Genomic DNA, 13,245 nt, shown 5'->3' with positions numbered 1-13,245 from the left:
GTGACCATCTTCTTTTCAGACGCCTCGGAGGATTATCAGGGATTGTTAAGAATGAAAGATTAAGAATTAATGGGTCAGGATGGTTAAGGAGTTTGATATAAAAAGACGCATATCTGTTTTGGGTCAAATCTGCAACGAATGGGATGTTAAGGTCTTTATGAATGAGTTTATTTGTGACGTAATAAGGAGCATCAAGGATTTTACGAAGGATTTTGGATTGTAACGATTGGATGCGGGAAGAATTTGATGGTTTGGTGGAGCCTCAGAGCTCAATTCCATATGTCCAAATGGGTCTGATTATTGTAGTGTATACTAATTTTTTGTAATGAATGGGAAGTTTAGAGCGTTTATCAAGTAAGTGTTGTAGCAATCGGAATCTACGAGGAGTTTCTTGTCGTTTCAGTCTTGTGTGTGGATTCCAAGTAAGTCTCTTGTCAAGATGGAGTCCTAAGTATCGAATCTGTTCAACAGGTGTTAGTGGTGTATCTAGAAAGGATACTGTAGGACAGGAGGGCAGAGGTCTACGACGGAGAGTAAAGGTGATCTGGTGGGAGTTTTCAGGATTTATTTTGATTCTCCAGTTTTTATACCATTCTTCAATAGATGTTATGTGCTGTATAAACCGTATAAAGAATGGGACCTAAGATACTACCTTGAGGAACTCCGGCGGACTGAGAAAAGAGAGATGAGTAGGCTAGGTTATGATTTACTTTAAAGGTTCTATCAGTGAGGTAGGAGCGGATTATAAGGAAATATGTTGGGGGTAGGAATTGACGAAGTTTATAGAGCAGACCTGGATGCCAGACTCGTGCTAAAATTTGAATGTTTTTTTTAAATAGAAAATTAAGCTTAAGACCAAACATAAAACAATTTTTTGTTGTCTGCAAAATATTTTCAGTTTTCTTTAAATTCAGAACTTTTCTAAACATTGAAATGGTAGGTCTGGATAATATTAAAACAATATCAAAAGCATTAGAGATAAATACTGCTCTAAATTTCTTGAAAGGTAACCTACAGTTTTATGAAGTACAGATAACAAATGTGGAGTCAATCTTTAGAAATTCTAATGGAGGTGAAGGAATTTCGACCATCCGCATAGTTTAAATTTCAATATTTTTATTCTTTTTTTTGGGGGGGGGAGGGTGCTATATGAGTCGCTTAATGCAAATATAATATGGCCATTTCAAATTTGTTAACAGTGTATATTATTGAATAACATTGAAATCAAAATATTTTTTTCCCATTCAATTCAAAAGTGGGCTCAACGTTTCTGTATAAATAATTTTAAATTGAGAAGTACATAACATTTTTTTTTTAAATAGAAGTGAATTTCAATATCCTGATTATATCAGTATTTATCATATGGAAATTCAGAATCGAGTGCTAGTATGAACCCCTTAGCCACACGGTTTTTCAATTTCAGGCGCTTTTTAAATATTGCTCGATTTAACTATCTTAAGGTTTCATTTTCCCGTTTTAAGCTAATATTTCAAAAATGGTATAGGACCGTCGCTCCCTGGGGGTCTTAGTGGGGCGGATCCGGTGGGCTAGAATTGCCTTTTTTGAGTTACGATCTCCTCTTATGAGTTTGTGACACAAAAAATGAAACACAAATAATTGTTAGAAAACAAAATGAAACGGTTATATCAACCGTTGGCATATGTCATATCATGCCATTGAATAAATAAAAACCTTTTTATAAAGAACATTTAGTGCTTTTTAGTTCATTTTCTTTATATTATATATTATAAAATATATTCGGTGGACTGAGTAATCCAGACTCAATATTGCAATGAATAGGGCATATTCAAGATAGTAAATTTTATTACGATAGTGTTATAAAAATTAAGCGTTGTATAGTAATATTGACATCACATAAAGAAAATAGAATTAAGAAAAATAACAAATATGATGCTATGGATAAAATTAATACGAGTTAAATGGTTAAATAATACACAAGGAACTTAATGTTCCATATGTAACAGATCTAACCCAAACCAGATATCATTCCTTCCATTATAAACTCCTTAACCCCCTAGTTTCTGACCTTGGTTCCTGTTCCATTCCTGACAATACTCCAAGGCGCCTGAAAAGAAGATGGCCACGAGACCTGCTATTGTAAAACGTCATTAGAGTGCTATCAATGAGTAGTTTCTCTACACGCCTGTAACCCTCTATTTTAACTGAAATAAAATTTACTGAACGTATTATATAATATACATTTCAATAAAGATATTAAATTAAATTAAAAAATTAAAATCTGTTCCACTACAACCCATGAAGGGTCAGGAGCTCAGTACTTTGTAAATAAGTATTGTTACTAGACCAACGGTTGTGCAAGGAGGTGATTTGGTCTGAATCGACCGCCAGATTTTTACCCAATTAAGGGTACCCAATTTAAGAGGCTGGGAGGACCCCAGGCGGGCTCCAGAACTCACAGGCGTTGACTCACGGCTACAGTGTAACAGAAAACTAGTTTCTGTCCAGCCGGATTTGACCTCAGGTACTTGAAGTTAGTAGCCACGCACTGGTCAAATAAGAACTAAAGAGCTCCGAACGTTAATTATGATAAAAGTTATAAGAAATATAAATGGTTTGACTTATTACTTGAAATAAGATAATCAATAAAATAAAAAGTTATGTTTTAAGAAAATGAGACAAATTAAGAAAATTAATTTTTTTTATTACAATCAAAATTGTAAATATGGAAATTAATAGAAAAAATCCTTTTTTTCCTAAAAAAGATTTCCACGTTAAGAAATTTATTACTAAGCAAATATGATTTAATAAGAAGACTCGGCTATAAAATTCATTCATCCTGCAAACTCTTATACAACAAAAACTTATTATTATAAACTGTAAGAAAAGTTCGACTAGCAGAAGAAACACGCAATCGAAAGTTCCAACGGAAACCATTATTTAGTCCGTAAATAAAATGACAGATCTAATGACGATAATGGTAACGTAGATCCAAGAAACAAAAGGCTTGATTACAGAAGTATGAAATATGTACACGGTACTGGGCATAGGTTTCTTACGCAAGCGTCTTCCAGGTATTACCTTGAATCATACGGTTTACCGAGCCGTGCAAACTGCTTGCCGCTGAAATCCCTTGACCAGTCGCATGAGGCCAATATGACCAAGTGTATAGTTTCTTCAGGACTTTTTACCGTGGTGCAGAATTTGTAGATTTGAACAAAACCTCTCTCTCTTTATCTGTTCTTATTTGCAAGATATTTAAGCTTGTATTCACATCAGAGCATTTACATTGGGTATTTCTTTACATACGTCTGCTGAGCTTGTTGATCCTACAGCTATTATTATGATTTTAATATCCGTTATTTGATTATATTATAAACTATACTATTAATTATAACTATACAATCAGGCACCTTTGTCCAGGAACAACATTCATATATTTTCAGTGTGCAGTAATGCATTATAAATTAAATTCATTCAGTACTTAAGATGATCCTTGGAATGCAATGAGGATAAAAAATAAAAATATATATGCACATATAGTTGACCGTAAAAAACACCAAGAGAAACAAAAATATTTTACAACTATTTTTGTTTCTCTTTTGACCGCAACTCTGACCATCTTCTTATATATAAAAATGTATATTTATACCTTTTATACGTATTTAGTTTAAAGTTACTTTTTATTTTTATTATTATTGTGTTTACTGTCAGTGGCTTATTGACCACTTGGGCACCTGGGTAATTTTATTTTTGTGACGCCTGAGAGAACAGAAAAAGAAGTTCTCACTGAACAAAAATAATGTTCTTATTTGATAAAAAAAAATTCTATACATATTTTTATCATAATGTTATTATTCAAATAAAGACTACTTTAATAATTGTTAATTTTTAAGAAATACTATTGTTTTTACAAAAAAATTAACTTGGTGGATAATTAACTTTCTATACTTCATTCAACCGAATATACCTATCAATAAAGACATAACACATGAAAAACGTCCACTTCCTCTATCAAACTTCATTTTACGGTATCAACATTTGTCTATAAATTCGTTTCTTGAAAAAGTTAAACATTCTAAACAAAGATTGATAAGTTAAAAATACTAAAATGAAATGACTGGACAGAGAAAGAAAGTTTTACACGAAATACGAGATATCCATCTTCAGGTTTCTAAGCATGAGTTAGATTGGAAATATCACATTATGGTTGAAGATTACAAATGCCTACTAAAAGCATTGCGAGTTGACCCAGACCCAGATCGCCCTGGAAGGATGTATTGACAGATATCAGCCTGGTAAAGAGGGATGAACACAATACATTCACAAGACAATATATACGAGTAATACATGTAGAATATATATGATATATCGTACATAGGCTAAGGCATAATATTGAGTAGGTCAAAGGTAGTATACATTTTTTTTCGTACTTCAAGAAGAATAGCAAGAAGCTTTAGGACGTTCATCATAGAACATTAAAAATTATAATTTTGAGTTTTTAACTAAAAAAATACTTCCTCAAAATAATGATATATATATAAATATAAGGCTGGTCTCTATTTCTAATTTAGCTTATGTATTACTCATTAGACTGTTGGGGGAAAATAATGTTTTTTTAAACTTTCTCAAAGTCCTAAAAATACTTGACGAAATGTACAGTTTTGTATAAAGTATTTTTAGGACTTTAAGAAAAGTTTAAAAAAGCATTATTTTCCCCCAACAGTCTAATGAGTAATACATAAGCTAAATTAGAAATAGAGAGCAGCCTTATATTTGCCGTAAATAAAAATTCTGTGGAAAATAATTTATAGAATATTATAACACCTACAAATCCACATATTGACTCACACCTACAAGAAATCTACTGATGTGAAAAAAGACTCTTCAGCAAAGATTTAATAATATACCTCCGAGCATACCAAGAAACTAATTAAGGAACGCCTCGATCAAGCTATAGCAGGAGACTGAAAAATGGATCTCATTCTACTTAATGCAATTAAATCAAGCTAGGTAAAAAGTGATCATGCACTCTATCCTTCCCGTGAACCTGACGTCATTATTTCGAAAGTAGACAGATTAACAGATTCCTAATTAATACTATGCAGGATGTAAAAAAAATATTTAAAAATTAAAAAAAAAACAAGAACGAAAAAGAAGAAAATAATTCTGTTGAATATAATATTAGAAGTTGTATATATTAACATTTTTTGGTCAATCTTAGTTAGCTTACTTAACCATTTTTATTTTTTTTGTATCTAAAATATAATTGCAGGGACAAAATCCACTCTAATTGTTTGAAAACCCCAAAAGTATGGAGCTTTGATAATCAAAATCTAACTGCGAACAATGTGATAAAACATTTCACACATGGAGTCAATAAAATTTAAAACCAATACTCGAAAATTAATAAATTGGAATTTTTCAGTCATAAAAACCATTTTGTTATCAAGTGACAACATTCGTTAGGAAAATTAAAATACTTCTTATTTTATATTTAATTAGCATTTAGAAATAAAAAATAATTTTATTTTTAAATTATATAGATATTGAATTAAAAAAACAAGCCTAATTGAAGGCTAGTTGAGATTATCAATTATATAGATATTATATAAATGTCGGATGATTATGCCGAAATTATTTGAATTATCATTATTAAAATTAAATATAATTATTTTTGAATAATGAAAGATACTTTATATGTAATAATATTAATCCGGTTGATGAAATAGTTGATCTGTCAATTACTGGTACATGTCAATAACTAGTGCACATACTCTATATTTGAGATAGGAGTTCCAATCGAACTGGAAAAGTTTATATTTCAAATGGTAAAAAATTCAATTGGTATGTAAAAGGTTTCGGTTAAAGAAAATGAAGGGGAGTAATATAACCCTGCTCTTCTTCAAAGCAAAAATAAAGCCAAAAAGGTAAGGCCACGCAGGGTAGGTTAATCTTGAGGTTAATAAAAATGTCAGCCATTGTAATCTTAACTGAAATATAAGGCTGCCAGTGGTTGGGTCACACTCTTCCCTTTCTTCTCGGCCACTCCTCTGGTCCATTATAAGGCTTCACTTAAGACTTTTTTTGGCTTCACTTTTCCTGCTAGTTTACCCCATCCATTGTACTCCTTTCTACTAGGGAAGAAATTACAAATGATATGGAGAAAGTCACTAGATAACTTGATAATCCTTCAGGTAAAAGAGGTACACATGTCTTCTGAAAATCATTTATTGATTAGAATCACAGTTTGATTTAACAATTACAACGTTTCAATCGTTTTCATTATTATAATATTAACCTGAAAATCAATAAGCCATGTATAAAAAGTATATTTCACTTAAATAATCACGGAAAAATAAGAGTTAGGAAATTATAATTTTATTAGCTAATGTAAAATATTTCTTCTTACAATGTTAGTTATTTTGTACTACCTCTACCTCATTAATTTTTTATTTCTTATAACATCTACCTTAAACGTTAAAATATCATTTGGAAATAGGTTCAATTGTTAAAAAAATTAAAATATTAATGAAGATGACCATAAACAATTAAAAAAAGAGAATACAGCGTTTTAGTAAATGTTCAGAGTATAAATTACAAATTAACGTCCTCTACTTCTTTGAAATATCATGTAGGCCACACGATGTTTACAGAAAATAGGATGTTGATTAAATATTTAAAATTATGAAAATATCATGAATGGTCTCATAGTTTCTCATATATCCCTAAGAAACTTGGAGAGTAGTTTCAACAGTCTTTTATGTTTTATTCAAACGATTCCAAGAATGAATGGAACATTTGTGATTCAGAGACGATGGCCGTGAAAATATTAATCCCTGCTGATCGTTAGAAACAGATATCATTCTAAGCTTTCTCTTTATTCGATTAATAATGAAAATAGATCTAATAAGTATTAAATAAAATACGCCCTTACGATACAAAATTATATATTTTTCGTTATATTTTTTTATAAATCACAATTATTATAATTTATCGATTAAGTTATGTAGTAATGGCTTAAATAAATGATTTTTTTCTTAAATTCTGGATTAGATTTTCACAACACAACACAAGAGCTAAAATTCAAGCTCCACAGAAAATTTCAATATCTCTCAAGTCACAAGTAACTTCAATAACTGACCTTACTAATACAAATTTTAATAGCATTTGCTTAAAAATATATTACCAATTGCCAGAAACCATTCAAGAATAGAGGCTTATATCTTAATTTCATCATGTTTCATTTATTTTTAAATCCATCAAATAGAGTCCACTCAACAAAATCCAGAAATAGTCTTTATAAACACCAATTACCCTAGATTTCAGGTTACTCCAAATTGCAGTAATGTAACGCACACACATATTAAAAGAAGATGATCTGGATCGTTATTCAGGAAAAATGATTTCAGGAATAGTTTAAACTATTTTTTTCATACTCTGTGTGGAAGTCAGAAATATTTAAGAAAATTTTAGTAAAAAATGTTTTTATTGTCTTTATGATGGTACGAAAGGTATTTCATGTTAAAAGATTTTATATTATCAGTTACCATGTTTTAAGACCGAACGCCCCATTTAGAAACATTAACTTCATATTATATACCTTATATACGTTTCCCACCTAGACATCTGATGTGAGTTGTAAAACGTATGAACATAAAAGATAATTGTACTCAACTTCACGTTAGTAATTTCTTTTATTAGCATCGGAGTGGGGTGGCTCAGTGGGTAAGACCCAATGCTAGTAACTCCAAGAATCTGGGTTTAAATCCCCTGCCTGTGGGTTCAAGGAGCTTTCCGAGTTCCACCTAGGGATGGAATATAGATATCGATATTATTGAAATATCGATATTTTCCTCCGATAATGTCAATATTTTCCTTCGATGTTATCGGTACTTGAAAAAAAATAAAAATCTCTTATCGATATTGAAATAAAAAATTGACATAGTTCGCCCAACTATATCCAATTTAAATGATATCCCAAAAAATTGGTCTTTAAAGAGAATATTTACATATCATTCCGATATTCCTTATTGATATCGATATCTTTGACGTAAAAATCCATTCATTGTATTCCAGAATATTTATTCGAAATATCTGTACCCTAAATGGTGCACGATTTTGAATTTTTAAGCAATTAGTTTCCTAAAAACGTTTAAATTTTAGTTCGATAATCCATGTAGACATGGATGTTCCAAAAATTTCGAGTTTGAAAAACATTTTTACTGTTCTTTCCTATATCTCTTATTTATATTAATATTTCTAAATTTTAAAGAAAGTTTTACAATTATTAAATTTAACTCCAATACTGCATATTGATATCGACAGTTGATGTTGATATTCCAATAGAATCCAATTTACTATTGGAAATATAGTTTGGTAATTCAATACATGTAAATTGAATTTACATATCAATGTTATATAGGTTAAAAAATTGGAAACTAGTAACCATCCAAAAGTTTGTCGCTCTACGTTCCTGAATAGGTTAAAAAATTGGAAACTAGTAACCATCCAAAAGTTTGTCGCTCTACGTTCCTGAATAGGTTAAAAAATTGGAAAATAAGAGATACATATATTTGTGTTTCGATTACATATTTACGTCTCCCTCTTCTCTCTCATACCTTCATCTCTGGGTCGATATGCGATATCGTTTCAAATTAGTTATTATTTGTGGTGGTATAAAAAAAAAAAAATTGCCACTTAATCATGTCTCATCAGATGCTTCCGCGGATTAGTGGAGTTCAAAGACAAAGGCTGATCGATATTAGCAGAATGATGATGTGGTCAGTATGGTGGCAACTTCATTCGTAGGATGAAGCAAGGATCAATGAGCAAGGTAAGAACATACATTTTTAGTTGTGTTTTGTGTTTGGGTTTTAACCTTGTATAGTTACTACTTCTATTAGGAGATTTTTTTTTATCTGATTATATTTTTATAAAAGTTATATAAAATAATTTTTAGAGTCACATATGCTATTGAATAGTCCAGGATCTGGAAGAAATGTAACATAGCTTATTCAATGTAATATAGTATTCCATTAGACTTAAGTATTTCCATTTTTGGATCAATGTTCTCACAAAATAGCTGCTATTAATATAAAATAAAATGTTGATGTGATATTTCGTTTAAGTATAAAATTCTCCAGAAAGAGTTAACGTAGTAAAGGTAATAAATTCAATAAATTGTAATAAAAAATTACACTGCACTCCCTTCTGTTATGTTGAGTAAAAACTGGCCCGAATAAAAATTAAATATTCATTTTAATTTTTTTTATATTTGATATTTATATATAATTACATTAAATTTATACATTTATTAATTATACTAATAAACTTAGATAATAAACCTTATAGAGCACAATTGATATAGGAAACGTTATTTTATTAAAAAATTTAATTGTTATTGAAAATAATGAAAAAAAAAATTTTTTTAATTATTATTATTTTAAGCCGTAAACCACTTCGGGGTCATTATTGCCTTAATATCCGACATTATTAATAGTCCTTATTGTCTTAATTTCCGAATTTTGTCTTCATTTCTGAATTGAAATGTATAATGATTGAAAAATGGGAACTTGTGGTAAAACTTTTATTAAATCTATGGTAATGTTTTGAGTGATTCAGAAATTCGAAAAATTAATCTACAGTCTGTTTGTCAAATAAATATAATTATAGATGCCCAAAGTCTACCAGATTTTAAATAAAAATATATATAGATCACATGTCTTTATTTTTTTTTTTAATACTTTTTTATTTATTGATAGATATTACAATCTGCCACACAGTTGTGGGCAATAGGTAATAGTGATCAATGATCTCATAAATCAATAAATAAAATTAAAAAAAAAAACTCTCTTAAAATATATACAAACAAAAGAATAAACAAAATGAACATAATCAATCATTTATTTATCATTTTTAGTTTTTAGGCAAGTTATGTTTTTTATTATTTTAGGAACAACAAACTGATTCAAGGTATAATTGGAAGTCTAAAATCATAGTTACGTATTTTTCATGTTTCTGGTTTCTCACCAGACTTCCTAGAGAGATAATCCAGATTATACTGGTTTTTGATGTTTTGATAATATGCGATATTATTATAAAATTATATTACTCTCCAGATATTATGATGTTTCAATGGGAAGTAGTTTCATAATGTCATTAATGATACTTTAATATAAAATATGTTTTTGTTTTTATAGTTATGGGGGATCATTTCTCAGTCATCAAAACACTTAAACAAATGAAATCCCAATAAGCAAAAAAAAATGTTCTTGATTTTAAAGACATAGGTAACTACCGTATCTCTTTATAGTGACAAAGCTGTTTTTGAAGGTTGTAATACAGCCTTTTGTTATTACATTTTAGTATGAATCGCAATATATACAGTGAAAATTAAATACTTCTACACAAGATATCCAAAAATTAAATTTAAAAAAGGATTTAAACTAACGGTACTCTACTGAAATCAAAACTAACCATCCACTACTCTCACGCTAGGGAATTAAAAATTAAATTAATCGAACTGTGTACAGTACAAAATGAGCTAATTTATTGACTTTCTTGATGGGAAACGCTAACTTATCCTGCAATTATAGTTTAATTGACTGCTTGATCTTTATCGCGATAAATTACACACGTGAAATAAACGAGCTTTTCACTTTCAGTTAGCATCACAATAGCTCCTAAATTATTTTTCAATATGAGCCTTCATTCCACATCGATGTATATCATTGCTAAATACTTGACAATTTTTCCTAATGTTTTTAGGTTTTTCCAAACTAAATCTTAACCACCGATTAAGAAACCAAAGAACCATTTTTTTGGTTCAAAGGATGAAAAAAATAACTGAATAAAATTTTAAAAAAAGTATTTATTAAATGATTAATTAAATCTTCGGCATTGAAAAGACAAAACCACAGCTACACCATTTAATTCGTAATAGAAATATTTCAGGCAGATATTGAACCGTTTTCATGTCAACATTCCTTAAATGAATTATTAAGTCGTGATACAGAAGTTTTTTTAGCTACAGCAGGAAAATTCGATACCACCAAATACATTTATTCCATTTCTTACTATATGAGGTTGGTTATGATGAGTTGTATTTGCAATTCTTGCAATTTAAATTGGCATTAAAATAACACTAACGATACTTAATTCCGGTAACGGATATTGCAATAGTTATTGTAAAAAAGTCTCTATTATATGAATATTTTCTTGCTGTTATTCAAATGTGTCAGATTTTAATAATCAATAATAAAATTATAGAAAGTTTAAATGAAAATGAAAATGTAATATTGTGCATACTAGAGAAATAGTTTAATTTTCTTCTTTTCATTATTATTTTATTGGAATAATGTTTATTATTGTATGCCTGTTCTATAAATAGCATAACATACTTAACACAAGATGCGATTTTTCAATAATATTCCTATCGTTATCATTGTTTTGTAATTAAAATTATATTTTAAGGCCACTTTACCAAATATTATTTTTTGTTTATGAATTACAATGAAAAAGATTTTCCTAAAAGCCTTTAAAGAATTGAGTTACCACTTTATTTATACCGAATTTAAAACAAAAATATAATTCAAATGAATAAAAGCATCGAGCTTATTTCACTCTTTAATGTAGTGTAAACTTGTACATTCTGATCTGTATGTTTCAGGCATGGATAACGACATCTGTATCTCACAATAAACCTTACAAAAAAGTGCCAGTTAAGAAATATTTTCAGGAAATTAAGCCATTAATATTGCTCCAGAGGGCTTTCGGAAAATTGCCATATTCTTTCAACGAAGAAGGTAAAATATAATATGTTAATGGTGGCAAAAGAACACAATAAAAAAAATATTCATTGTGATGTGTTTGATGTTGATCGTGGATATGAGAAGACAGTTGTGGATACAGTTAACACAAATAAGCCAAACACATTTGCTTAGTGCCAACGTTTCGGTAAGGATTTCAGGCCTTTATTAGAGTCGAGTACAAAAGACATTTACAAATATACTAAATAAAAAAAAAAAATACTACAGAAAATAAGAAGGTAGGAAGAAAAAATATAGTTGCATATATAGCATGGGAATAAAGTATGTTGCATAAGTATAATTAGAAATAAAATGTAATAGGATAAAAAGTTCGAGAATATTTTAATATTAAAGTTTTGGAAGAGGGTAAAGACATATAAGTTTAATAAGTAAATTTATACATTGAATTAGCAAAAACACGTAAAATTATGAGTTATGAAACTGAAAACTTTACATTATAATTAATGTAATTAATTAAATTTATGAATATGATATTAATTAATAAAAATAATTTATTATTAAAATGTTTTATTATTGAAAGTCATTATTATTTGTGTGCTACAATTGTGTTTGTTTTCTTTCTCATTTTTCTCATTTTATTAATATTAAGTCATTTTTATGTTTTACATATATCCCTTTCTCATTTTATTAATACTGTTAATTTATTTATGTTATTTAATTAATGTCAATTATTAAATTAATTTTACCCATCATAATTTACCTACTCTTTTTCATTATTGCTGTATAACTATTAATGATTATTATTGTTATATTACTAATATTCATTTCGATTGTTATTTTGTTTTGCATTTAACCCTGAATTTCAGGCCAAAACGAAAAATATAAGTATTACTCATTTGTTTTTACCATTGCCTATCTTAAAAAAAATAAACAATAAAAAACAGTATTTCATCCATGAGAGAAAGAATATTTAAAAAAGACTCCATGGCAGTAGTAGGTACCGAAAACAATATTTGTCTAAAACCATTAACTAATGAACCAGGTAACGTTGTAATAATGTAGACCAGAAGATCTCACATTAACAGATTGTAGAAAGACCCAACAGGAGTGTAACACCATCATAAGACAAGTCATAACATATTTTGCTTGTAGGTATTTTTCAACCTGTTGATGTAAGAACTGTTCTCAACGGTCTGCATTTTATCTTTTCCTGGTCTGACTCGTTGACTTGTTAGTTATTTACTGTTATTTAAGAGACTTAGGTAATGCTTTATATTTAGAATCTTCCCATAATATCCTGAAAAATCGATGCAGTATCTAGTTCGGTGAACAAAAAGAGAATCCTTAAATATTTTAATGATTTTATTTAAAAATTAAAAACTAATCTAATTTGTAAAATTAGTATATACATGCATAACGGATTAATATTTCTGTAAATACATCACACATGCTGAATTTTAATTGCCTTCACGTGACAAAGTTTCATTGAACACTG

The 13,245-nt window shown here is 28.9% G+C and overlaps 1 protein-coding gene across 2 annotated transcripts in view; it reads left to right on the top strand.

The window, feature by feature from the left end:
• Positions 1–8,778: 8,778 nt before the first annotated feature.
• LOC106678058 (gustatory and odorant receptor 24) overlaps positions 8,779–13,245 on the top strand; it is a 13,205-nt gene continuing 8,738 nt past the window's right edge. For both annotated transcript variants that reach the window (XM_067045544.1, XM_067045543.1), the window contains exons 1-2: positions 8,779–8,815; positions 11,651–11,786. In XM_067045544.1, coding sequence (XP_066901645.1) covers positions 8,792–8,815; positions 11,651–11,786 — 160 coding nt within the window. In that variant the 5' untranslated portion in view covers positions 8,779–8,791. The remainder of the gene's footprint in view (positions 8,816–11,650; positions 11,787–13,245) is intronic.

The sequence above is a fragment of the Halyomorpha halys genome, unplaced genomic scaffold, assembly GCF_000696795.3.
Source record: "Halyomorpha halys isolate HHAL.00 unplaced genomic scaffold, Hhal_1.1 Scaffold121.1, whole genome shotgun sequence".
Classification (NCBI taxonomy): domain Eukaryota; kingdom Metazoa; phylum Arthropoda; class Insecta; order Hemiptera; family Pentatomidae; genus Halyomorpha; species Halyomorpha halys.
The sequence above is the reverse complement of the archived record's forward strand: the minus strand, read 5'-3'. Positions and strand labels throughout refer to the sequence as shown.